At 38.0% G+C, this 27,705-nt stretch overlaps 2 protein-coding genes across 2 annotated transcripts; both read left to right on the forward strand.

Moving 5' to 3' along the window:
- The first annotated feature begins 7,031 nt into the window (after nt 1–7,031).
- On the forward strand, nt 7,032–12,174 carry LOC115418415 (dimethylaniline monooxygenase [N-oxide-forming] 5-like). The gene is made up of 9 exons (XM_030132887.1): nt 7,032–7,172; nt 8,310–8,498; nt 8,594–8,759; nt 9,898–10,040; nt 10,451–10,647; nt 10,770–10,917; nt 11,059–11,266; nt 11,360–11,432; nt 11,675–12,174. The coding sequence occupies exons 1-9, from the start codon at nt 7,041–7,043 to the stop codon at nt 12,069–12,071; spliced, it is 1,653 nt and encodes a 550-aa protein (XP_029988747.1). The 5' UTR covers nt 7,032–7,040; the 3' UTR covers nt 12,072–12,174.
- Nucleotides 12,175–14,720: 2,546 nt separating this feature from the next.
- Nucleotides 14,721–27,417, forward strand: mutyh (mutY DNA glycosylase). Its single transcript, XM_030132839.1, has 15 exons — nt 14,721–14,848; nt 15,459–15,586; nt 17,237–17,276; nt 18,168–18,241; nt 18,332–18,373; nt 18,462–18,533; nt 21,591–21,704; nt 22,043–22,140; nt 22,539–22,683; nt 22,835–22,922; nt 24,168–24,350; nt 24,952–25,097; nt 25,190–25,339; nt 26,319–26,369; nt 26,460–27,417. The coding sequence occupies exons 1-15, from the start codon at nt 14,743–14,745 to the stop codon at nt 26,592–26,594; spliced, it is 1,572 nt and encodes a 523-aa protein (XP_029988699.1). The 5' UTR covers nt 14,721–14,742; the 3' UTR covers nt 26,595–27,417.
- The last annotated feature ends 288 nt before the right edge of the window (nt 27,418–27,705 follow it).

Below are 27,705 nucleotides of genomic sequence, written 5' to 3' on the forward strand. Positions count from 1 at the left end.
GGGAATATCTGCAGCCAACTCCAGGCACACATTTACAAAAAAACTATTAAAACGGTTGACTGATTCATGCTGTGATTTACACTATTTTTATCAATAAAGTAGTCAGAATATGCTGCTTTAGTAGGTCCTTGTTTAATTAAGTTGTTCAATAAATCCCAAGTTCCTTTTATATTATTCTTACTTTCATATGATAATTTATTATAATATTGCTTTTTGGTAGTTCTGATTATGTTTGTTAATTTATTTCAGTAAGTCTCATATCTTTGTTCTGCTTCTTTAGTTTTTAACTTAATGAACGATTTATACAGATTATTTTTCTTTTTACTCGCATTTATTATTTCTTTAATAAGCCATGGGTGTTTTTATTTTCTTTTTCTTTATGCAGAGTTCTTTGGCAGGGCAGTGTGTGTTATACAGAGAAATAAATACATCGAAGAAATTACCATATGCACACTCCGCGTCTGATTCCCTGTAGACTGTACTCCAATCCTGGAGCATTAGACTGTTGTTAAAGGCATTGATCGTTTCTTCAGTTCTTATTGGTTTACAGATAATTTCCATGTCTTCTTTCCTTTTCTTTATGTCACAGTCAAATAGAGTGAAAACAGGGAAGTGATCAGTGATGTCACATATAAGCAGGCCACGGGTGGTTTGATTTCCCATGATGTTAGTGTAGATATTGTCTAGAATTGTGGCACTGTGTGATGTTATTCTGTTTGGTTTAGTTATTGATGGATAAAGGGACATACTGTACATTATGTCCAAGAAGTCAGCTATAGTTTTTAGTTTAGTTTAGTTTCTTTTACGGAGAAAATTGTTTCTCCATCCATTCACTGAAAAGTTCAATACTTGAACCAGGTGATCAATATACACAGCTTAGAATTACATTTTTCTTCTTTTCATTGTGGATCTCTACAGTCACACATTCCATCGTTTCATCTATTTCTAATGTCATCTCTGTTAAGACCATACATTTTACTGATTTATGACTATATAATGCAACCCCACCCCCCATTTTCTTTTTTCTGTTCATATATCTTGATTCATAATCCTCTAGACAAAAGTCAATACCTTTATCAATGTCAAACCAGGTTTCTGAAATGACAATGAAACTGAATGGATGAGTGTTGTTGAAGTATTCTTTGATGGAATTAAAATTTTTATACATACTTCTGCTGTTAAAATATATGATTGACAACTTACGTACTGATTTAATATCATTTTCATACTGCTCTTGGGTGAAATAATTACAATCCGTTGCTATGGTAGAAAGAAAGTTATTATCAGGATCTATCTCTGGATGTGGATCCATTGTAGTTTCAATGTAGTCCAGTGTTTTTTTGGCTTTGGCATTAGTTCTCTTCTTTTAATCTAAACAGCATCTGTGTGGTCCTCGTTAATATAGATTTTCGTACGTCGGAGGCATTTGGCTCTCTGTAGTATCTCAGATTTATCCTTGAACTTCTGAAGTCGGACTACAATGGGCCTTGGTCTGTCTCCTTTAGGTTTTCCAGTACGGTGAGCCCTCTCCATCTCAACATCCTTCTGGAACTGGAACTTCTCACTTCAAAGCTTTTTCACTTTTAGTTCTGTGTCCGTCCAGCTTTCTCCAGGTGACTCTGTGACGCCATCTATCATCAGGTTGTTTCTCCTGGACTGAGACTCCAGATACTCTATTTTATCAGACACGACCAGCATACTGTCACATACCTTGAACAAGTCTGTCTGGGTGGTGTTACTCTGGTGTTTTGGATTGCCCAACTGTGTCTTTGTATCATCCACATCCTTCTGTGTAAATTGCAAACTGATTTTCAGCCTACCGGCCGACAGGCCATAGGCTATTGTCGTCATGTGGCGTCTGTCATCTGTTACAAAAATTTAAATCGTCTTCTTCTCCGAAACTACTGTAGCGCCCCTTTGCTCTTCATTGCTTTGACAGGGGTAGCTAACCTGGGTTCTTGTTAAGTATGTAATCTCTTACAATATTAACGATGATTTAAACTATGGTTGTATTTTATTTTTTATACCATTTTTAGTGCAATGTAACTTAATATACTTTTTAAAACATTTACCCTTGAAATGAACCCTTTTCTAAACACTGTGAGCACTTTAACCACACTGTATGCACTTGAAATCTTCCATTTACAATGCAAAAACACACACAGTTTATAAGGGCTGTGCAGGCCTGTGCGCTGCAGCCTAAAACCAAATGGCCTCTTCACCTCACAGGGCAATAAAAAAAGCAAAAAGGTACCTGTATCACCAGCTCCCGAGAAATGTTAATCCATACGTCCAGGGAAAAGGAAATCCACAATCCGGTAATCGGCAGTCCTCCTGTCCGTCAGCTCCAGTGTTGCTGTGGGCTCAGTCTGGGTCCTCCGTACATTCTGCAGTTAGCGGTTAGCTAACCTGCTAGCTTAGTCCGTCCATAGCTAGCCACATGCAGCTAACTTACTGAGGTCGCAGTCTGTGTTTTTTTTAACGTTGGACTTCTAGTCGAAGTGCTGTTATAACACAGAGTCTCTCACCATTAAAGTCACGTTTGTGATCTGTCCGACCACTTTCCTGCACTAAACTGGTGTTCTTTTCTTCCTGAATACACTGTCTGTGTTATTCCATATTCTCATACACGCACGCGCCCGTCGTCTTCACCAGGTTTCCTCTCTTCTACTTCCTACTTCCTGTTCCCCTTGACCCCGAACTATTCTCCAAGCTCATAATACACATAACATAAAATATACATTTTCATTACTTTTTAACAAAACATAAAACATTTGCACAACTTTCCCATATTATTCATGTTATTTTTAAGTATTTTAACAAACACTTTGCATTTAACATCCTGTAAACAATGCAATGCATGAACTCAACAAAGTTACATACCTTTTCACAAATACATGATCTTTTTAATACTCCCACACTGAAATGGTTTTAATTTTTAACCCTTTGTATTCCACTTATGAACTTAGGTATTTATGTATTTATGCTATTTTTTTTTTTTTAAACTTTTTAACACACACCCATCCCCTTATTTCCATCGGGCTACACTACAATTCCAATTGACTTCAAACTTGGTAAACAGCTTCTTTATGATGATGTCAACAAAAGTTAGTGAAATTATTTGGATCTGGATCTGATTCTGGATTTGGTGCCACTTTGAAAAATGTCCCCATTATCAGAGATAGCAAGTGGATGGATGCAATAACTCAGTAAATCTAAATGATATTCAGTGTAAATTTCTCCAGTCCAGCCCTGATGGGGAGATGACCCAAACATAATGTCCACATGCTGATCAGGATCTTCTTCTGGATCTGAAACTGACACAAAATTTAACATGGGCTCTTACGGGGAAAACATTTCAATCGTCTTTTTCTCTGAAACTCCAGTTCTGATTGACTTCAAACTTGGTATACAGCTTCTGTATGATGATGTCAACACAAGGGATTGAAATTATTTCGATCCGGATCTGATTCTGGATTTGGTGCCACTTTGAAAAATTTTCCCATTATAACAGATAGGAAGTGGATTGATCCAATAAATCAGTATCAATGATATCAAATTGGAATTTGAATTTTTTACAGATCTGATTGGAATATGACCAAAACATGGGCTATTTCTGTAGTAGAATAAACACACAGAACTGGATGAGAATAAATGGATCTGGATACATTTCCCAAAGCTTTGAGTAAAAAAAAAACAAAACAGTCTAATTCTGTAAAAATGAAAATGTTTACATGTACAAGCTGTACTTGAACAGAACATGAACAAATATGAACGACCTCAACATTCTACAGAACGGTCAGTGCAATGTTACCAATATCCTGCCAGTTTATCATTTACACATGCATGTTCTAACTCACAGATCACAGTGGATCCACAAACACACAAAACATGTAATAACAGACAGAATATTATTCAGATTCCACATCCTTCTCTAAAGACATTTCAGTTTGTTCATATTTGCTCTGGTTCACATCTTTTGTAAAAGGGTTAGTCTAAATGTAAACATTTTGTGTAATTTGGCTTCTTTTTTTTTTTTACACTAAATCAAAAGAGGAAAATGAGTGTTTTTCATTATTTATAGGTTCTTATAATAGTATTTTACTGGTCTGACCCACTTTAGATTGAACTGACTTAAAACGACTTTAACATCATTGATTGTTCATATCTTCAGTATAATTTTTGCATTTCACACATTGATCCCAGAGGCTGGACTGGACCCTTCAGCGGGCCAGGTTTGGCCCACGGGCTGCATGTTTGACACCTGCGCACTAATCTATCAATACATGTAGAGGAACTGAAGTAGTTGGATCAGTGACAGTGGATGGAGACATTTGGTTTATGTTCAGTTCATGATATATTTTGCTGGAAAAGTCACTTTTTCCTTATTTTTTTTCCTGATTTCATCTAATAAGGTTTGAATTTACTCTGAGCTTTTATGAACATCTACATGAATTAAATATAGGAAAATACTTGCTTTACACTGAAAAATGCAGAGGATGTTTTAATAAATGGTGATGAATCACTGAGGAAAGGTTAAATGTAAATGAAATTGATGACAGAATTACTTTCTTTGTGTTCCTTTTAAATTTAAGGCTGAGATAATTAATATATAATTAATATTCTCTAGTGGGAAAGTGATTGTTTTGAAGTGGTCGTGGGTCCTGGTCTGTGGACCTGGTTCTGGTATGTGGTTCTGGCCTTTGGTTCTGATCTGTAGTCCTGTTGTGGGGTTCCAGTCTGTGCTCTGTGACCTGGTCCTGATCCTCTGTGGTTTCTCCTCCAGATCGAGGCTCTGAAACTCTTCTCTCAGGCTGAACTGGTTTCCTGGTTCCTGGAACACAGAAACAGCAGCAGAAAACTCAGCGTCCACGTAAGTAAAAGAAACTAAGACGACCAAAACCAAAGACACATTCATACAGTTACACAAAAGAAGACTGACTGCATGGTTAGTGGTAGCTCACAGGAACAAACTGTTTATCCCACCCCCTTTAACACAACACTAATTAGATCAACACACAAATATATATATGTGTGTGTGTGTGTGTGTGTGTGTGTGTGTGTGTGTGTGTGTGTGTGTGTGTGTGTGTATACATACACACCAGTGGCGGCTGCTCGTCTTTCAGACAGGGGAAGCTCATTGTCAGCTTCCATTAAAAAAAATTTTTTTTAAAAATTTAAAAAAAAAAGTCAAGTTATTTAAACATACATTCGGCCCTCCGTTCCTTTTAAAGAAAATGCTCAGTGACCTTATCGTACCAAGTAGGCGTCTTTTCCAGGGACTGGACCAGTGTCCTCTCTGCTTAGATTGCCTTGGCCCATTGTGTTGTGGGTGTAAGACTTAAGCCTTTTTAAACAACAGATGCTCCTTTCACTCCGACCTGGCCGACAGTTTGATTGATTTAACTATCTACAAAACGATATTCAACTCGAACAAGAAATTATTAAATTATGTAACTGAAACAAGAAAACGCTGAAATTATGTTAAATTGAAACAAGGAAGTACAATGAGTGTTTTATTTACAGTGCAAGAAATGAACGAGTAATTTCGTAGTGGTTTCTTTCTTGATTTCACAGCAGAATGTGTGACGGTATTAAACTGAACTGTGTCAGTGAAGGAGGAGATCTCAAAACAGCTGTCAATCAAACGGGGTTCAGCCTCTCGACTGATCCTCCAATCAGCACGTGGGATTCTGGCGTCCAGCCCGGCCGAGCTCCGCCCACAGCTCCATTCACCCCCAGAGATGTCCGGCGTCCGGGGGCGGGACAACATCGTGGAATTTATCCAATTACCGTCCAGTTTTCAGGCAATGAAACAAACTGTTCCACTCAGTCCCATTGAAGCCCATAGATGCCCGCAGTCTACGGACAAATACACTGAGCAGAGATGTATGAGAAAACAGCGCAACGGGAATGGATGAGAGGTGAACAACATCGCGTCCGTTGATTTGTGATAAAGCTGATTCTGAACGAACTCATCTGGGAGATGAACGTGTTCTAACACATTTGTGGTCAATGAAATGTCAACACAACCGAACATATTTAACCATTTAGTTTTCGTAATTTTAGGGGAAGCCGGGCTTCCCTTGCAGTCTACACTCAAAAAAATGATTCTTGGCTCTAATAAACATGAAGTAATATTTTAAAGTAAAATGTAACTGAAATATATGAAATGTAAAGTTTATTTATCCAAAAAAGTCAAACATAATGTGAATATGCTTAGTATAAAGTGAATCTAAACAAATAAAGTTAACTTTATTAACTAGATCACATAAAAAGGCTGAGCGTCACAGTCAAACACAGTTTATGTAAAAGTTTGCATTAACTAAAGCAAATCCGACTGAAGGTATTTAATTTATTCATATTGACTCAATATGATAGAAAAAAACATTGTATTAAATGTAACTCTTTGCATTAAACTTATGTAATAAAATTACATGGAAAATTTACATGTAATTAAAATACATAAAGTCAACATTTTTGGCTTAATTATTTTTTTGAGTGTATGAGAAATCGCCACTGCACCAGAGTAAACAAAACTAAAGTGGATTAATGGGCAAACCAAGAAACACTGGGGTTTCCTGTGTTGCATGAACATGAAACCTAAAGGTCTGCAGACAACGTTTTCATGTTAATCTGGAGTATTCACTCTGGAAATCTAAAATATGATCCATTATGTGGCAACTGTTGGAGGTGGTAGTTGGAGGTCAGGCCTGTATCGAGTCCTGTTTGTACATCATGAATTTATGAATTTACAGCTTATTGGACAAATATTAACTCATGTTGAACTCAAGTTGGGATATTTAGGCACAGATTAATTATTTACTAAAATAAACCACCTCATCAGAATTAATAAAAGCAGAGTTGACTGGAGACCAAGGTACAAAACAAGTCAAAACATGCTCATGCTGCATGTGTTGTACATATTGTTTTGACCATCCACACTGTAAGGATAGTAAGAAGCCTAAAGGTCTGCGATCCACATTTTCAAAGATTTTTTATTTTTGCTAACCTGGATTAATGTGGATTAAGTGACAAATATGACCCATCGTGTGGCAGTTATTGGAGGTGGTAGTTCAGGTCTGGCCTGTATCAAGTGTTGTCTGGATGAGGGGCTGGAGCCTGTGTGTTTTGAAAGTAGTGATGACATCGGTGGTCTATGGAGGTTTAAGGTAAGTCATTATATGTGCAGCTAGGAGGGGTTTTTCTTTTCATATTTAGAAGGAAAATAATCATTGAAATGTCACTCATCAATAATTTTTCTCCCAGAACAATACTTGATTTTACCTAAATCAAATATGTTGAATCCAGATCCAGTAAAAAGAATTTCTCCAGCAGGACTTGGTGTCATGTACAAGTCATTCTCACGCCAATAGCGACACATCACAGAAGAGTTTAACTATAAATTCTTAGTGATCAGAATTCCTAAAATAATGATAGATGGGTTTTATGTGGTGCTTTGAGTGCCTAGAAAAGACTCCATAATTCATCCACACACTGGTGGTGTTAAACTACATCTGTAGAATGGTGGAAAAACACCAGTGACAGTAACACTGGAAGGGAGGTGAGTGAAGTGTCTTGCTCAAGGACACAATGGCAGAGAAAGGGATAGAGCAGGTTTTGAGCTGGATTTGACCCGCCAACCTTGTAGTTATTGGGTGACCTTCTCTACTTCCTGAGCTATAGCCAACCCGACAGCTCACCAGAAAATCTGGTGCAGACCAAAGTGATGAAAAGCTGAACGCTGGAGTTTTCACTGGACTGGAGAACTCACTGGAGATCCTGTATTCACCTCAGAACTCAGCTCTCAAAATCACAATCAGCAGTTTAGGATTTATCTGTGACAGCTGTGCAATATTCCCTGGTAACACATATAATGATCAGCTAAGGACAGTAACAGCATGGATCAAGTGAAAACCACCTTCCAAGGGGACATCAACCCAACATGATGGTGACTGCACTTATGAGCAATTCCAAGTCAATTTTAGTCAATATTATTCTTCATTGAGTGTCATATTTGGATCCAAGTAAGTCTGACCAATTTAACAAATATCATCTTCACTTTACAAAGACACAATAACAGGTGCTGGGACAAGATTGAGAAATGAGTTGTTGTTTTTTTGTTTTTTTTTGTTTTTTACATGTCCCTAAAACCCCTATAAATCTTCATGTGCTGCAGAATTTCTGACCTTAGATTTAGAGTCAACGTACGTGATTCAATCCAGACCAGATGTTTTTTCCTCCAGTAACAGGAGAAACGTTTTTGTTGTTGTACATGTAGTGCATTCCCTTCCTTTGTGTTATCGCAGGAGAATCCTGAGCCTGACAGGGCCAGCATCTATCACTCACTCATCATCAACACTTCCAAGGAGAGGATGTGTTTCAGTGACTTCCCCATTCCTGCACACTTTCCCAACTTCATGCACAACTCTCTCATCATGGATTACTTTCGGATGTACGCTGATCATTTCCAACTCACCAAGCACATACGCTTCAATGTAAGAACGTGACACTACCTTCATCGTATTTTCTGTCACTGTTAAAGTGAATTGTTCCACTAATAGTCGTCTGTTTGTGCTGTTCGGTTGTCCAGACCAAGGTGTTGCAGGTGAAGCAGCGATCAGATTTTTCTCACTCAGGCCAGTGGGATGTGGAAACAGAGGACAAGGATGGCAAAAAGGACAAACACATTTTTGATGCTGTGTTGATCTGCATTGGACATCACTGCCATCCCAACATGCCCCTTCATGACTTCCCAGGTAACACTCAACATACACATATCTACTATCTTACATACTTAGTTTATACCAAATAGTTTGTGATACGGAATCAGATCATTGAATGGAACTGATAGAAAAGATATTTTACAATGACAGAAAATAATGTTGAAGAAATGATAACATCTGGTTTTTTTTGTCAGATTTGCTCTGTATGGAACATGTAGCAGAAGTGCTTGATCAATCACTAAACTTATGCTGTGTGAAAGTATTGTTATATACTGTATCCTGGATATTACAATACTGAATGCTTATATTATGGCTTATATTTGCCACTATATATTGTCACTGAGACTCCCACAGACTGATAATAATGTCTTTAACTGTGAAGTGTTAAAGACTTTGGATTAATTTCACTGTCTTTACCTAAAGCACAAGTGAATCAAAACATTTGAGTGGCAAAAAGCATGAAAACTGGATCACTAAGGATGCATACTTTATTTGTTTCCATCTTAAATTTATTGATCTTCATATCAATATTTTGTGTCCAGCTGGGAGCAGAAACACCGACCCAAATATGATCGAATATTAAACTAGAAGCACTCGGAGAGCAGACCTCCGCCAAGGCTGATCAGTGGCCCCCCCCGTGGGCCCCCCCACCCAGGGTTTGTTTGTCTGTCTGTCTGTCTGTCTGTCTGTCTGTTTGTTTGTCTGTCCGTTAGTGTGCAACATAACTCAAAAAGTTATGGACAGATTTGGATGAAATTTTCAGGGTTTGTTGGAAATGGGATAAGGAAGAAATGATTAAATTTTGGTGGTGATCGGGGGTGGGGGGGCCCACGGGGGGGGCCACTGATCAGCCTTGGCGGAGGTCTGAGAAGCACTCGGAGAGCGCAGACCTCCGCCAAGGCTGATCAGTGCCCCCCCCCCACCCCCGATCACCACCAAAATTTAATCATTTCTTCCTTATCCCATTTCCAACAAACCCTGAAAATTTCATCCAAATCTGTCCATAACTTTTTGAGTTATGTTGCACACTAACGGACAGACAAACAAACAGACAAACAAACACACAAACCCTGGCAAAAACATAACCTCCTTGGCGGAGGTAATCACTTTACACATATTTCTGAATCTATAAAGTAAAGTCATTACGCTCACAAATCTGTCTTTCATTCAGGAATCAACACATTCACAGGAAGATATTTCCATAGCCGAGACTACAAGACTCCTGAAGAGTGGAGGAATAAAAAGGCTATAGTTGTTGGAATAGGGAACTCTGGAGGAGACATAGCTGTGGAACTGAGCAGAGTCACCAAACAGGTGGGACGGCCGTGGATATTCAGACACACATCAGGACTTTGATTTAAGACTTAGTCAAGCAGTGGTGTAATTAGAATAGATTAGATTAGATTTGATTAGACTATTGATCTCACAACAGGGGACTTCAATAGTAAAGGCAGCAACAGAATAAAGTGTAAGAAAAAATGTGCATGCATAAAGATAGTGCAAAAAACAATATAAAATAATAAAAATAGTAATAAAACTATACAGACTATATCCATATCCACAACAGAGTGAAATTGCAAAATGTCAGACAGTACAGATGAGACACATACAGGTCCAGGTTAAACAGTTGAACTGTCTGACCACGATGGGATGAACCCCCTGCAGTAGTGTTCCTTCCTACACTGTGTGGGTACCAGTCTACCACTGACTCTTTATATTCCCAGGTATATCTGAGCACTCGAAGGGGAGCCTGGATCAAATATCGAATGTCAGTCAGAGGATTTCCTCTTGATATGCTCACCTCCCGGGTGCAGAGCTCACTGCTGCAGTTACTTCCCTTTGGATTACAGTGCAGCATGGCTGAGAATCAAATGAACCAAAGGATTGACCACAGTCTGTATAACCTCAAACCAAAACACAGGTATTTAAATCAGTTTGTGTAGTCTGTAGATTTATCATGGCAACAGCACAGTAAAAGACATGTTCAAATACAATAATTCAAATATTGGCGCTATAACACATCATTATGAAAATACATGGCAGGTTTTTCAACCAACATCCCACAGTGAATGATGAGCTGCCCAACCGCATCCTGTCTGGAACAGTTATGGTCAAACCCAACATCCGCAGATTTCAAGGGTCCAGCGTGGAGTTTGATGATGGAAGTGTTGTTGAGGACATAGACCTGGTGGTAGGCTTCCTTTTACAAGTTTCAACACACATGCCCTCACACTTCCACCTTCTATCAGTGTGTTTTTGTGTCTTTAGCCACAGTCTAACAGAAGTACAGTCTCCCATAAGGTGTGACTCAACCCAGTCCTGTGTCTTACAGGTTTTTGCCACAGGTTACAAGTTTTCCTTCCCTTTTCTGACTTCACAAGTGGTCTCAGTGAGTGAGAACAAAGCATCTCTGTACAAGTACGTGTTCCCTCCTGAACTGGACCGTCCCACACTGGCCATCATTGGTCTGGTGCAGCCACTGGGGTCCACAATACCTGTCTCTGAGATGCAGGCCAGATGGGCCACTCGGGTCTTTAAAGGTCAGTCAGTTTCTGTCTTTAAATCAGTCAACGTTTCCACTGTTCATGGATTCATGGATACTCAGTGTGTCAAAATGTTTTCTTTATAATCAGGTTGTGTCAAGCTTCCTTCAGTTTCGGCCATGTTGAAGGACATTCAGTACAAAAAGGAGACCATGGCTAAAAGGTACCACAGTGAAACTGAATCCAACAGACCGCATTATAGATGGATGGATGGATGGATGGATGGATGGATGGATGGATGGATGGATGGATAGATAGATAGATAGATAGATAGATAGATAGATAGATAGATAGATAGATAGATAGATAGATAGATAGATAGATAGATAGATAGATAGATAGATAGATAGATGTACTTTATTTTTAACGTTATGTACAGGATGTTGATCCTGAGTTTCTTTTCAGGTATGTCACCAGTCAGAGACACACCATCCAGGTGGACTATGTCGCTTACATGGATGAGATAGCAGAGTTGGTGGGGGTTAAACCCGCACTGTCACGACTTCTGCTGACTGACCCCAGACTGGGACTGAATGTGATGTTTGGTCCCACCACCCCTTGTCAGTACCGTCTCAGAGGGCCAGGAAAGTGGGCTGGGGCCCGTCAGGCCATCCTCACTCAATGGGAGAGAGTGGCTAAACCCATGCAGACCAGGATCTGTGATGAACCCAAAGCCCAGAGGTCATTCAAGTGGCCTCTGATTCTGTCAGTTACTGCTTTGGCCTTGGCTGTGTATGTGAAAAGGAAGTCTTTTCCATCTTGCATAATACTTATCTTTATCTTCAATTGGACGATGTACTAAGATACCTTTCAGTGATGGATAAGGACATTTTTATTACTCTCAGTGCTTATTCTTTATCTTTGTGTGTTCTTTTAGTCTGTGTTATCAGGATTTTTGTGGTATGGTGGACTGAAATTTGTGGGATTAAATATTTTACATGTTAAATATAGAAAAAGAACTGTTTAGACATTCAAATCAACATATTTTTTATTGTTTTTTTTTGTTTATTTTTTTAAGGAAGTGAATGTGGGAGGATAAAAAATGAAAAAAATATGTTTAAATTTAGAAGAATTCAGTTAAATAGTTCAGTAAATTGTTTGTTTGCGTTTTGCATATTATCTTTCCATTTGAGAAAATACCAATGGAAAGATTTTGAGTATGTTTATAAACCTACTCAGTGCAGTAATAATGATAACAGATCAGTGTTAACAAATGCAACTTCTCTCACAATTTGTACATGAAAATGGATGAAAAACAAACAGAAATTCTGCTGTTAAATAAAGTGAACACAGCTGAATATAAGGATTGTTGGAAACAAGGTGTCATTTTTTTTCTTTTTTTCCTCTTTTAACAGGAGACCAAAGTATATTGAGCAGGTACAGCTGATGACAGAGCTCATTCATATTTTTGTGAGAAAGTGAGAAGAAAATAAACAGGAAGGTTTAACATATACCTGAATGCAGCAGTAAAGTGAATCAATAGTATCATAAATAATTGTAAAACATTTATGGAGTCCTTTGTGCAGAAAAAAGGGACCTTTATACACACACACACACACACACACACACACACACACACACACACACACACACACACAGAGTTTGGGAAAGGTGAGTTAAGGTTACACACAGAACTATTACTCTTGCATCAGGTCAGAAAGAAACAAAAAATAAGTAAATAAATACATATGGAGTCTCTGTGCTTTATCTCCTCACAGGTTCTCACAGGATCATCAGAGGTTTTCCCTGGGTCATCTCTGGACCTGCTGCTGTGGTCCTGCCTTTCTTCTGCCTTCATCGTCATCACTCACTTATCCATATAGTTATGATAGTGTTTATTATATAGTTCCATAGATGGTAGAGGTTTCTATTATTTGTACTAACTGTTGTAGTAGTAGTATATCCACTGTTAGTACTTGTATTTGCAGTAGTAGTATTAACAGTCATGGACCTCTGTTCTGGTTTCTAGTAATTATACTAACACCAGCTGATCTACTTTTGACAGTTCTAGTTCAGTTATCTGTGCATTAACTGCATCCATGTGTCTCCCCCTACTTCCCCCCTTCTCCCCCTCTCCCCCAGTCTCTCTCTATCTCTATCGCTCTCTCTTTTTCTCCTCCTTTACCCTCTATCTCTAACCCCAACTGGTCAAGGCAGACATCCATCCTCCAGGAGTCTGGGTCTGCTCCAGGTTTCTGCTGTTAAAAGGAAGTTTTTCCTCGCCACTGTCACCAGTCACAAGTGTTTGCTCCTGGAGGACTCTGTTGGGTTTCTGTAAATTGGCTTGAGAGCCTGGTTTCGACCAACTCGATATGTAAAGTGTCATGAGATGTGACAATAATAATATAGTTGTTATTATCACTATTGCACCATGGACAGAAAAAGTACGCCATGTAGGACCAGGGAAGGGAGGATGAGGGGTCGGGAAGAATGGGTCATGTTTAATGCTTTTGAAACTGAATGTTCAAATCTTCAATGTAATTTAAATCTGCATCAAAAATGATAAATAGTAACTCAACCCTTAAAGCTACGGGAGACTTTCGTCATCAAATTTGTAAAACCCCAGTCATAGCCTAAGTATCAGGAATCTATAAGTCTTGATTACTCACCTGAATCTCCTCCCTCACGGTGAACAATTTCAAAGTGTACTCCACCATAAACAATCCATTTGTTTACAAACAGAGCCGGTAGGTAACTCGGGCATCTTTGGAATTTTGTCACGACGTGCATTGTGGGAAGCGGAGGTTCGCGCAGCCATAGACATATATACGTATAGTTGGACCTTAGGACTTAAAAATTTTCAGTCTATGCTTTTATTTTTTACGGTGACCTTAATTTTAAAGCAAGTGACCTATCGGGTAAACAGCGCCCCCTTCACTGAAAAGGTGGATGATGTTTTTTTTGTCTTATAGTGGATAATTTTTGAGGCTGTTCTCTTTTTTTCTTATAGTGGATAATTTTTTAGGCTGTTCTCTTTTTTTTTTCAATATAGATAATTTTTTGGGCAGTAGTGCTTCTGGGTCACTGCATCTGGGCCACTGTACACTTCTGTCATGCAGGTGACAATGCAAAAGAAATCAAAGTCTTGGCAAATAATGTCACATATTTGTGATTTATTTTGTGAACTGAAAAAGTGCCAAAAGTATTTATCAAATTCTGTAAAGAACAGCTTTCAACTACACACTTACTTTTTTTTTTTTTTGCTTTACTGCGCCTCTTGTATAAATATAAGTTTAAAAAAGAATAAATTAAATAAAAATTGATAATCATGAGTGTTATTGGAAACAAAGAAAATAAACCGAAAAATTTTCAAAGATTAATACATTTTTCTCAAACGTAATGAAGCCAAAAAGTTCGGTTTCCGGGTATGACGTCGTTCCGTGTTTTCTTAACGCTGATTGGACGAGACGATGTGACGCACTGCCGTAACGTGGCGGGAAAGAAACTCGAGTAAAAATACACGGTATGAAACTATGAGCAGGTTGTGTTCAGCGATGGTCAAAGGTAGAAGAGCTGGCCTGGAAATGGCAGAAAATGCGAAACCGAAGAGAAACAGGACAAAGACAGCTGTTAAACACGGTACAGTACCCTGTAAACGCATTATTGGAAACAGAAGATTAAAAGATGAACCAGTCTTATGTCGTGTTTGTGTATCTGCATGTAAACATGTCCACATGGAATGACAGAGCTGTTATAACATCAGCTCCACTTTGAATTCACACGTGACTCACGGAAGTAGAATTCGGCACAACAACGGACCGTAGAAAAGCATCAGCTGCGCAGACACCTACTGTACAAACTAACACAACAACAACACGAACAGCTGTGTAGACAGTGAGTGTCTTAGAAGGAGAGACTGGCTGTGGTCCAGCTAGTCATGTGGACAGCCTAGTTCTGTGTGTCCACCCTCTGCAGACCAGTGACTGTCCAGTTGGTACATAATCTGTACTCTAATGGCCCATTCACTGTGTGAAGGTTTCATCATATACAGACTGAACTGTGCCTCATATGGTGTAAAGTTACAGACTCTTGTGTGACCTTTACCGTTTCCTACTGGGTTAACGTCCTATCAACATTCTGTATGTTACAAGAAAGATGTCAAAGTTCACAGGTTAAACATCTACTGGCACTTGATAAATAATTCTTACACTCTTATTTGGATGACAAGTGTGTTTCTGGATTTGCACAGGACCTCACAAATGCTCCTCATCATCCACGTACCACTCCTTCCTGGATGCTGCTGATGTCGTCCTGCTGCGCTCTCAGCTCCTGGGCTGGTACGACAAGGAGAAGAGGGAGCTGCCCTGGCGGACAACGGTAAATGGTCACTTCCTGTCCAGTTATCGGAAGTCCTGATATCAGTCATCCCACATTCAGATTGTATGTTCCACAGACAAATGCAGCACATTTACTGTAAATTCAAAGTATCTGTCTGTCTGTCTTGGAATGGCCTATTTCTAATGAGCTTTGGAATTACAGTATATAATGACAAAATAATAGGTAATTACTCATATTTCCACTCATATTATTTACTTTTATTTATTTACCCTTTGTGTCAATAAAGTGAATATAGGCCTAACATAAACAAACCAGACATAAAAAGGGAACAGTGAGTTTAAACTATTTTATAAATTGTATCTTTATTTGGAATGAACAGGTAAATTCACCAGCAGATTGACATGGGTAAAAAAGAAACAGATGTCTGTCCAGTTTTTGTTTTGAGTTCAGAAGATGCACTTCACCAGCCCATAAGGCAAACGAATCCCACAAATGAAAAGCCTCAGATCGTGGAACAAAGTTCGTTCATCCTTGTAGTGACCACTCTCCTTCAGTATCTTAAATTTCACAGCCATTGCATTCAGGTAACCACAATGGATATACATTATCCTCCAAAGGATGAGTTTAAACTATTTTAAAAAAATTATAACAAATTAATATATCCAATAAACAAAACACCACAAAGTCTTTGCTGTAGTGGACAGTGCTTTGCCTTCTCCAAATGATACAACATCACAATGAAAAGTGTGGTTTGTGACATAATGAAATAAAGACAGAGTAAGCCATGAAAACACAGATGTTCCTCTGTCTTCACATGGTGTATATCATCCCATCACACAGGCCTGTGTGTGGTTCTAAAAACAGGTGGAGTGTTTAGGTTCTCTTTCGATATGATGTGCATCCATGTAATTGTTGTTTTTATAAACCTGTCTCACAGTCACTTCATGTTGTGGTGAGTTTTATTAATGTTTATTTTACTTTACCAGTCAGTCAAATTTTATTTATTTAGCCCCACATCATAACAAATGTTATCTCATGACAATTTATGTGTAGAACAGGTCTAAACAAGACTCTTAAGTCAATTTACAGAAACCCAACAGAATCCTCCAGAAGCAAACATTTTGTGACAGTGGAGAGGAAAAACTTCCTTTTAACGGGCAGAAACCTGAAGCAGAGAGAGAGAGATTGGGGGAGGGGGAGACACATGGATGCATAGCAAACTGAACTAAAACTGTTAAAAACTAGAACAGCTAGTGCTATTATAATTACCAATATCTACAACAAATGTCCATAACTGTTAATACTACTACTCCAAATACAAGTACTAACAGTAGATAAACTACTACTGCAACTGTTAGTACAAATAATAGAAACCTCTACCATCTATGTAGCTATATAATAATCACTGTTACAGCTTTATGGATAAATGAATAATGATGATGACGGCAGGAGAGAAGCAGGACCATGGCAGCAGGTTCAGACATGATCCAAGGAAAACCTGTGAGGTGATTAAAAAACAGAGACTCTGGGGAAGCATTCAAGTCAGGAACTTTTTTTTATTTTTATTTTATTTTATTTTTTTGCTGCATATATATTATATATTAGTCAGTACCATCATTTTTGTTAATTGCTGCATAAACAAAGCTTACAATTACTGATGTATCATCATCTCCGGTATCTGTCAAACAGGCAATGACAGAAACAGATGTCAACATCAGGACGTATGCAGGTAGGACTGTGTATCAAACCATTTTTATTATTATTACTCTGGTCTATAATTGTTTTGTTGCTGGGAGAAAAAGGCCTGACTTCACCTAAATCAGGTACACCAATCCCAAATCTCTAATCAGAATTTCTCCAACACGTCAGGATTGTGAATTATGCCCAAGTCACTATGTAGTCTTATCAGCATATCACACCAGTGTCTTAGTTCAGATGGTTTTCAATACCTGGTGCAGTCCAAAGTGATGCAAAGCTGAAAGCTGGAATCCTCACTGGTTGGAGAATCACTGGTGAAAGTTAATTTCATCCACTCGCATCTCGATTTTTTTTTTTTTTTTTTCCCACTCAGTTTGGGTGATGTAAATGATGAGCATAGTGAACGACGTCATCCAGATATTTCTGAAATGGAAACCAGGTACCAAAGGAGAATCAACCTAAACATGATGGTTATTACTGTTGGTTCCTACAGCAGGAAACTGTCACAACCATGAGCACAAGAGACAGTGTCTAAAACATAATGGAACAATTTAGAGTCAGACTACTGGGCTCTGATACTTAGGATTATTCTACATTTGGCTTCATGTTCATATCTTAAAGAGAATTTGATAAACGTAGTACACATTATCCTCAGATTGTGAAGAACCAGTAAAACGCACGATTGGACTGACATTGTTTTTCTACATGTGCTCATAACTCAAAATCCTGACATGCAGCTGGAGTAATTCTGATTTCAGATTTGGAATTGGCATCCCCCGTTTAGTCAGGACCAGATGTTTTTCCACCAGTAACAAATGGAAAGATTTTACTTTATTGTCCAGTGTACATTTTCCTGTCAAATGTCAACATCTTCAAGTGCTGCATCTTCTTTACACAGTGTTTTTTTTTTTTTTTTTTCCAGTGTGGGTTTCAGAAATCATGCTGCAGCAAACTCAAGTCACTACAGTGAAGGACTATTACAACAAATGGATGAAGGTACAAAAGTCTGATGTGTCCAAGACATTGTCATATTTGCTACTTACTGATTTTTTTTTTGCTATTTATAATGAACTGTTTTTCTTCCAGCGGTGGCCTACAGTTCATGATCTTGCAGCCGCTACACTAGAGGTGATACTCAAAAACAAAAACACGGAGGATCTGGTGATCGTTGTGATATTGATAACAAGTGTAATGTGTTGACTTTATGTACTGGTAGGAGGTGAACCAGATGTGGGCAGGACTTGGATATTATTCCAGAGGAAAAAGACTGCATGAAGGAGCTCAGAAGGTCAGTGCTGACTGTGACTGCACCAAACACTTTGCATGTAACTGCATTTACATTTGTACCCCGCCCCCTGAAGGGGAGGCAAGGGGGATTGCTTTTGGTTTGGTTTGTTTCTTTTCTTTAGCAGCAAAATTATTGGTTGAATTCATACTAAACTGGGTTTAGAGATTGCCAGTGACCCAGAATAGATGTGCTTACATTTAGGAAAAAGTAGGTCAAAGTTAAAACATTTTTATGAATTTTTAAAATCTTTTTTCCTCCCATTTACTTATAATGGGCGAAATTTCAAATGTCTTTAAAAGATTGTTTCAATTTACTTCCGACTTGGCACATATATAGAGGGAATGAATATGCTGACATCAGCACACACGTAGACATGATGACATCAGCTGGATCGATGCCAAAATAAGCTACAATATGTGCAAGGGGCGGGGTTTGTTGTGCCTGGCACCACTTGTTAATTCTTTGTTCCTGTTCACCTGTTTTTATTTGCATGTTCAATTTGTGCATAAAAAATCCCCCAGTAGAAAAAGTAAAAATGAAGTTGAAGTGAAAAAGTTGGTGCATTTTAGGCTGTCATGGTGAAGATATTTACCCTGATGTGGTTTTGGATGGCTCTGTACCACATAACGAGGTATTAGTACTGTAGCTGTTTGTCACAGTCTGATTCGTCTACGTAGTTACCAAAGTATTTGTAGATCTTTCCTAATGACATTAAAGATTTCCAACATGGTTTGAGCCAGTTCCACAAAGTACCAAGTGTATAAATGCTGGATGCATCATATCTAATTTATCCAGCACCTAAAAACACACCTCTATGTATGTGAGTCACAAGTTAACTTTGGCACAGATGGACTGTTAACAAACATGTTAAACATCTAACATGAACTTGTTATGAACTAGATCAGACTGAAATGGGCTGAATATTTTCCACAGATGAATGAGTGATTGCTTGTCTTTTGTTCACCCAGAGAGTTAGGGTTAGGGTTTACCTCCTTGCAGGACTGGCAGATCTGATAAAGGGCTAAGTTTATTTCATTGAGTGAGAGCTGTTACTGTAATATTATTGTTGCAGCCTTTTGGCCTATTATGTTATGTGTAAGCCAGGAAAACCTACATATTCACCTACTGGACAGTCATGTGTCCTGTTCAATTCATTTGATCTATGAATATGTTCACATTAATGCAGTTTATAACATTGTGTTAATGCGCTTTTTTTTTGCATTTTGGTTTGCAGTTCCTTATTTGGAATGATCACATACCAAACAGCAACTAGTCAGTGCTAAAGAAGTAATAGATAGATTCCACATTTATTCTATGAGCCTTACTTTTATAAAACAGTTTAAGCTCATGGTTCCCTCCTCATGTCTGGTTTGTTTGTGTTAGGCCTGTATTCACTTTATTGGCACAAAGAGTAAATAAATAAAAGTAAATAATATGAGTGGAAATATGATTAAATACCTTTTTATTTTGTCATTATATACTGTAATTCCAAAGCTAATTAGAAATAGGTCTTTACGGATGGATGGATGGATGGATGGATTTTATTTATCACAACCTGGGAAATGACAGCAACAGCATGACACACATACAATAAAAACAGAATACCACAGCAAACAAAAGTAAAAAAGAAATACAACACAAGAGCCAACACTATACCTTATAAATTAGAAGTATAAAAAGATCTGGGTAGAATCTGGATAATATCTGTTTTGTGCTAAAATAGAACTGAAAGGTGGAAAACAGGCTGTAATATTCAGAATGAGAAGATGCAAATTGACATTTAAGTGCAAATAGATTTATGACCAGAGACATTAGACAGATGTGAGATGGAATAATGATGCGGTCTATGCTTTAGATGCATCGATGCAGTGTTCCGAGCAGAACGGATGGCATGCAGCCAATCATAGAATTAACACAGCAGCCTTATGACACTAGAGACATGACTCAGACTTGGAAAAACAAGACTTGTGAGCATCTCTGGTATTAGCACATGTACAATGAATAATAGCAAATTGAGGAAGTGTCTGCGGTCTTATCTGGAAAGCAGATCATCAGACAAATCAAGATAACATTCCTGTGGGAAATGCTGGTGGTGGTGAAGCTTAATGACAAACACAAAAACTGACACAGCTGCTTAATGTCCTCTGCTGTTGGCTTGTTAATAGTGTTTCAATTCTGCAGTTTCTGTGACCACCCTGGGAGCATCAAGTAAAGGTGAAATTCACCAGGCAAGTGTCTGAAAGAGACAATTGTCCAAGAAGGAAACATAAATGTCACATTAGATGAAAACAACAATGAAACGCCACCATGGATCAAGAGCAGCAATGAAATACGACGTCTAACTGCAAAGTTTTAAGTTATGAAGGAGCTGTCAATGAAGCAAGTCTTCATGTTCGCAAACAATAGTGAACAGAAACTTGACTAATATTGTCTTAAAGTCCTGTTATTACCTTCGCCAGGAGGTATTGTGATCACTTTGCTTTGTGTGTTTGTTTCCGTGTTTGTTTGTTTGCAACTTTATGGGAAAACTGTTTCAACTATCTTTACCAAATTTTACCCACAGATAGGCCTAGGCCCTGGGACGAACCCATTAAATTTTGGGCCAAGTAGGCCAAAGTTCAAGGTCACAGCAAGGTCACAAAATCTCAAATTTTCCTATCTCTCATCATTGAGCAATTTTCGAAAATTCAAAAAAAAATCAAAATGACTCCAATTAGCCTCCAATTTGATATACCCATAGCTTATAATAATATCTTGTATCTGGCACAAAATTGTCCACATCCACTGTGGAATGTGGACTCTGTGGACATTTACATTTAACATTGAAAATCCCATTTATGACACATTTTTCATTATAACTCAACAAATATTGATTGAAATTCAATATAATTTGACATACACATGACTGGTAACAAGCTTCAACTTTTTCTGCTGTATGGAACAACCTTGAAACTGTTTAATTTTAAAAGAAATAGTCGATCCACACATGCACACCGTTCGGGGTGCTTGGCGGAGGTTTGCGTTCTCTGAACACTTGTTATCACTGTGGTGGTTTAGGTGGTGTCAGAGCTGAAAGGACAGATGCCTCAGACAGCCGACAGCCTGTTGAAACAGCTGCCCGGAGTTGGACGCTACACGGCTGCTGCTATAGGCTCTATAGCACTGGGACAGGTTAGTTTATACACACACACCTGAACACATGTTTTCATCAGAGCTGAACATGTTCCCATGTTTTAGATCAGGGGTGTCCAGTCTTGGTCCTTGAGGGCCGATATCCTGCATATTTTAGATGTATCCCTCTTCCAACACACCTGATTCAAATGATGAGCCTATCATCAAGCTCTGCAGAAGCCTGATAACGACCGTCAGCTGTGCTGGAAGAGGGAAACATCTAAAACATGCAGGATACCGGCCCTCGAGGACCAGGATTGGACACCCCTGTTTTAGAGGACAACTTAAAAACACATGTGATAATTGTGTCCATCCCTCAAATGAGCCCTGTTGCCTAGGTTACAGGAGCCGTGGATGGCAATGTAATTCGGGTGCTGTGTCGCCTCAGGGCCATCGGAGCCGACAGCACAAGTCCTGCAGTGACAGAAGCACTTTGGTGAGGTTATGTTACAAAATATGTATTGTCAAAACAGTAAAATGACAAAAGAAGCAACAGCAATCTGAGCTTTTGAAATTAATGAGGAGGTGAGAGAAATTCTTGTGGAATATTTTTAAAACATAAGGTGAAAAAAGCATTTTGATAAATTCAATTGTAGCCTTCATCTCAACTTCTGCTCCACTTAATAGCTGTGTTTTCATTGAATACAGTTGTGGCCTTCTTTATTTTAAACTTTGCCCTTCAAGACACAAATCTTTTGAGTATTAAAATAAAACAGAAGCTCAGAAAGGCCGTATATTCCACTGAGATCATTTTCACATTTCACATATAACCATTCGGTGTAGTTATTCTGCTGTGATCGTTGCTTTTCACTGCTGTTGTTTTTCTTACTTTAGGGATCTGGCGAATACACTGGTGGACCCTGAGAGACCAGGAGACTTTAACCAGGCCATGATGGAACTTGGGGCCCGGATCTGCACCCCTAAAGCCCCGCTCTGCAGCCAATGTCCTGTCCAGACTCACTGCCGGTCCTATCGAAAGGTATAAACCAGTGGGTCTAGGTTAGGCTGCTAACCTTTATTTGTAAGCATGGTGGAAATCACAGCAAATACAGATCAGTGATGTGCTGAATAACAGAAAGTAGTTGAAGGAAGGTTTTTATCTGTATCTTACAGTTTATGTGTATGTGCAGGTTAATGCCAAACAAGAACAAAATTCCAAGAAACTTTTGGGAAAAATGGGGAAGAAACCATTAATTGTACCTGATATAGAAGACTGTGGTAAGTGAACTGATTGTTTTCTACTTAGAACCTCCAAGAGATAAATAAAGATTGCAGAATTGTATGAAAGCTACAACCCCAATTCCAAAAAGTTGGAATGTTTTGTAAAATTGCAGAGGTGAAAAATGACCCTGTCCTAACCATTTTGGAAAATGTGTTGCTGCCATCGAATTCCAAATTACCTCTATTTTAAATAAAATAAGGGTTTCTGAGATTTACAAGTCATTGTATGGTGTTTCATTTACATTTATATGTATATTATAAAAATCACATCAGACCTAGAGTATATTATGTAATATTTCTGCATTAAAATAATCTAAAAAAAATCTACAACATTTTTTAGTTAACTTGTATGTTTACATTACAGGTTAAAATATCTGATTTTATTCAGTATAACATTTGTTTTTTCACTAGTTACTTGTGGCAGATTCAATAAAATGAAATGACGTAAATACATTTCATTAAATGTCAAGTGAATTAATACATTACCATGTCTGTAAATTAAGGTTATAATAGTTTTGGATTTTTCATTATAGTTTAGTTTTATTTAGTTTTGACTTTTTTTTTCTCTAATTCAGTTAGTTTTAATTAGTTTTTAGAGCAGGTTTGCTAGTTTTCATTAGTTTTTGTTATTTTCTAAATGCTAAGTTTTAGTTTAGTTTTAGTTTTTTTTTTTTTTATATCTTTTCTCTTCTTCTCCATCGTATTCACATAAATCCCAGACAGGACTCTGCTGCTTTCTCCCAACTTTAGTTTCCATGTTTCCAGGTAGAGTGGGGACCAGAAGACGACTGTAAACCACAAGTGATGGACCGTTAAATATCATATGGTGCCAGCAGCTAAAATTGCTAGAGGGAAATATATCGATTTCATATCAATCCAACATTGACAAAGATGAAAACAAAGGGAATTTTATCCATAGTTTTTATTCATTTTAGTTATTTTTGTAAGCACATAATACAGTTACAGTTAGTTATTGTTTTTTTCTTTTAATTATTGTTTTAATTTATTTCCGTTAACGAAAATGTTTTTACAATTCTAGTTTTCGTCATTTCGTTAGTTTTTGTTAATGATAATAACCTTGCTGTAAATATGATATCAAAGTTACAATAGACAGATTTTCAGTGACAGTGGTTGGAACATCTCCAGTGATCCCACGTGATGACTATGTGTTTGTTGTTGTGATGGAGATGCAGAAATTACTGAGTGGTCTGTAAAGGGCTTCTGTGGGGGCTTTTTCATCAGGGAACACAGAGACATGTTCGCTGTGTCCGTCAGAGCCATGGGACGATGAGCTTGGAGTTCTGAACTTCCCCAGAAAGCCTGCGAAGAAGCCGCCTCGACAGGAGCGAACTCTGAGCTGTGTGGTGATCAGACGCCAAGAGGAGGGAGAAGACGAGTACCTGCTCACACAGAGACCAGACAAAGGTCAGAGTCTGCACCGTTTAATGTATGTGCAGCATTAACAGGCCGTACAATCAGTCACCTATCTGTTACCTGGAATTATACAGAGGATTTAGTTTTAGGACGGTTAGATAATATGTGATGAAAGAATGCATAAGATTTAAAAACAAAGACAGTTTACTCTTGTTCACCATGAACCATTAACACTTGTGGAAAATTAAACAGAATAGAATAGAATAGAATAAGCTTTATAGTCATCGCAAAGTATCATTGTACAGTGCAATGAAATTTAGATTTATGTTCTGTAAGGTGCGCAACTAAAATACACACATCAATTATAAAACAGTCCAGAATATAAAAGTATAATTATAAAAACAGTCAAGTAAAAAAGACACACACAGACACAAAAGTGAGTCCAGTATTCAAAATGTGTAGGATGTACAGGTGACAGTAACGACGAAAATGTGAAGTCTAGTAATGAAGTGAGTATAAACATAGACTTTATTTTATTTAGTCTGTGTTTATCTTTCATTAAAAACTGTTTCTGTAAAAATGAATCAAAGTCAAAGTGTGGACCGTCAGACCCTTAGTTTTTCTGAACTATAAGACCCCTGGTGTTGGACAGGTCTGCTGGCCGGCCTCTGGGAGTTTCCCAGTCTTCTTCTTGATGGTGAAAACTCTGAGACAAAGCAGAAGAAGCTGCTGTGTGCTGAGATCAGCAGGATCCTGGGAACCCGTTTAACTGAAAGTCTCTTCCAGTCCGTTGGAGAGGTCAGTCTGCAGTCATCAGTCACACTTTTACAGATTAAGTTGTGTAACTGTGTAGCAAACATACTTCTCATACTCCTCCTGACTGTTTCCAGGTGGTTCATATCTTCACCCATATCCATCAGACATACATTGTTTACAGTGTTTGTCTGAAAGATGGTAAAACACAAACAAAGACCGACAACACACAGTGGCTGAGCAGATCTGCTCTGCATGAGGCAGCGGTGTCCACCGGGATGAAAAAGGTGTGTGTGAAGCCCTGGTGTGTAGTCCAACGGAGCCCACATACAGCTCAGATAAAGCAAACAATTCTAGCTCTGGAGGCTGAAAAGAAATGAATTAAAATCAAACCAAAAACACAAAAGAGCAGCAAGTGTGTACATAGCGTTCGCCTCATAGCATAACTGCCTAAGTCATATTTTTTTCAGATCATAGCCAATGATATAAAATGAAGCAGCAGTGTTAGGAGAGTAAAGTTACACAGATATCACAATTTGGCCAAAAATATGACTTTGGGAATTATGCTGTGAGGCTAACGATACACCCCCAATGTTTTTTCTGTTATTCCATCACATAACAAGTAACACCTATTTAGGGGTGAAACAAAACAAATGAACAAATTATTTAATCCACTTCTATAAGTTAAATGATTTAATGTATCTCTATACTTGCCTTATGACTGTTATTGTTATTATTATTATTATTATTAGTAGTAGTAGTAGTAGTAGTCGTAGTAATAGTACCATTATTGTTATTGTTAAGTGTATTGTGCAGTTATTATATTTTTTTTTTATTATGGTGTAAGAATCCAATTCTCTGCATTTGTTCAGTCCACAGTGGCAGAACAAATTATTAGACCACCCCTTGTTTTCCTACATTTCTTGTTCATTTTAATGCCTGGTACAACTAAAGGTACATTTGTTTGGATAAATATAATGATAACAACATAAATGGCTCATAAGAGTTTAATTTCAGTGCTGAAATCTTGCCATTTTCCATGTTTTCTAGATAATAACCAATATCACTTCAGTTCTTACAACAGTAGCTATGGCATTGTAGTGCCAAAAACTGTGCTTTTAGGCATTCCAGGTTTTCTTTTGTGTCTGTTTTAGTCACATGATACACACAAGAGTTAGCACTTGATTGCATAACCATTGTTTTTTATGACTTTTGATGAATTTTTTCCATGGCTGTATGTGCAAATGTAATGTCACCTCTGTGCAGATTCTGAAGCTTTCTGATTCTCTGGACAGTCGAAGGCAACAACCCTCCACTGTAAGTGAATGTATTGCTTAATATAAGTGGTAACTGTGCCTTTTTCAGTTACTTATCGGTTACTGTGTTTTCTTTGCCTGTAACATTCAGGATGGAAAAAGGAAAAATCCCCTTGATATAAAGACAACCAAGAAGGTCAAAAAGCCCAGATTGGGTGGAATTAACGGTGGTGGAAAACAGCTCTCCCTCAATTCGTTCTTCACGTCGGTCAAAGAGGAGCCTTAAGATGAAGGTGGACGGTGCATTCCCTGGTTCATTGTCCCTGGACATGTCCTGTTCTCCCTTCAAAGCTTTGCAGTTTTAAGCAAATACTTTTAATTAAAAACGTGTGTATAGTATGTCTATTCCAGTATATACACAGAAGGTGAGTGTTTCAATATCTAAAGCCTTTGGAGACTGAAATACACAATAATCTTTTAGTATACTTTAAGGTCTTATGTACAGCAGTAAAACACAAAAAGTCAAAGGGTTTTCGAAATCACTTTCAATCCATGACAAAAATACCGTAATTAATTTGGTTTTGAGTTAGTATGGTTTGGCTGGAGATTTATTTTGCAGTTATTGTCATGAACCAGTTACAAAGAAATCCCAGCACATGGTCCAGCACCAACACAGCTGCTCTTTCATACATGGTAAGTTGTCAGACACACACTGTAACGCCACTCTGTTTAAGCTTATCTAAGCTTAACTGACGTTGTGAACCCATTTAGCCGGAGTAAGGACAAACTAATGTTTTTAGCCCTGGCAGTTTTAGTCAACACGTGATGTCCCACAAATCCAGTCTGATGAAATGAACTGAATGAGCTGTTTTTGGACAGTGAATGTTTACTCAATGATATGTTGGACTTTCATATCATATTTCTATATGTATTATGGTTACGGTTATAATCTGAGCAAAAAACTCAGTTTCACAATTATCATGAGTATGGATGTATGAAATCACATTTGTAATCCCAGGTTTTATTGTACTTTTTCCTAAGATTTTAATTGTTGGTGTTTTTTAAACAGTTGCTGCCTTTCAACACAAATAATAAAAATAGTAAATAAATAAAAATGATCAAAGATGTATCTCTTTGGTATTAAATATAAACTTTTTTGAAATTTCAGTGTTGTTAAGGTTCTACAGTTATAATAATAATAATAATAATAATAATAATAGGACATTTTATTTATCAGCACTTACGGTAAATCTCAGACACTTTACACAATTATTGAGAGCTTTGTAATTGATGAGGAGGATCTTGAAGTGGATACGCTGCTTTATTTGGAGCCAGTGAAAGGGCAGCAGGATGGGTGTCGTGCAGTCCTTTGAGTAACTTACACTTTGACTTCAGTC

Source organism: Sphaeramia orbicularis, chromosome 4 (genome assembly GCF_902148855.1).
Source record: "Sphaeramia orbicularis chromosome 4, fSphaOr1.1, whole genome shotgun sequence".
Classification (NCBI taxonomy): Eukaryota; Metazoa; Chordata; class Actinopteri; order Kurtiformes; family Apogonidae; genus Sphaeramia; species Sphaeramia orbicularis.

Excerpts from the sequence above, each read along its gene's own strand:
- LOC115418415 (XM_030132887.1), top strand. The coding sequence starts at position 7,041 with ATGACCCATCGTGTGGCAGTTATTGGAGGTGGTAGTTCAGGTCTGGCC. Across the intron at positions 8,499-8,593 it reads CCAAGCACATACGCTTCAAT|ACCAAGGTGTTGCAGGTGAA; the intron begins GTAAGAACGTGA and ends TCGGTTGTCCAG. Across the intron at positions 10,041-10,450 it reads TGAGCAGAGTCACCAAACAG|GTATATCTGAGCACTCGAAG; the intron begins GTGGGACGGCCG and ends TTATATTCCCAG.
- mutyh (XM_030132839.1), top strand. The coding sequence starts at position 14,743 with ATGAGCAGGTTGTGTTCAGCGATGGTCAAAGGTAGAAGAGCTGGCCTG. Across the intron at positions 21,705-22,042 it reads GCTCTATAGCACTGGGACAG|GTTACAGGAGCCGTGGATGG; the intron begins GTTAGTTTATAC and ends CCTGTTGCCTAG. Across the intron at positions 24,351-24,951 it reads CACACAGAGACCAGACAAAG|GTCTGCTGGCCGGCCTCTGG; the intron begins GTCAGAGTCTGC and ends GGTGTTGGACAG.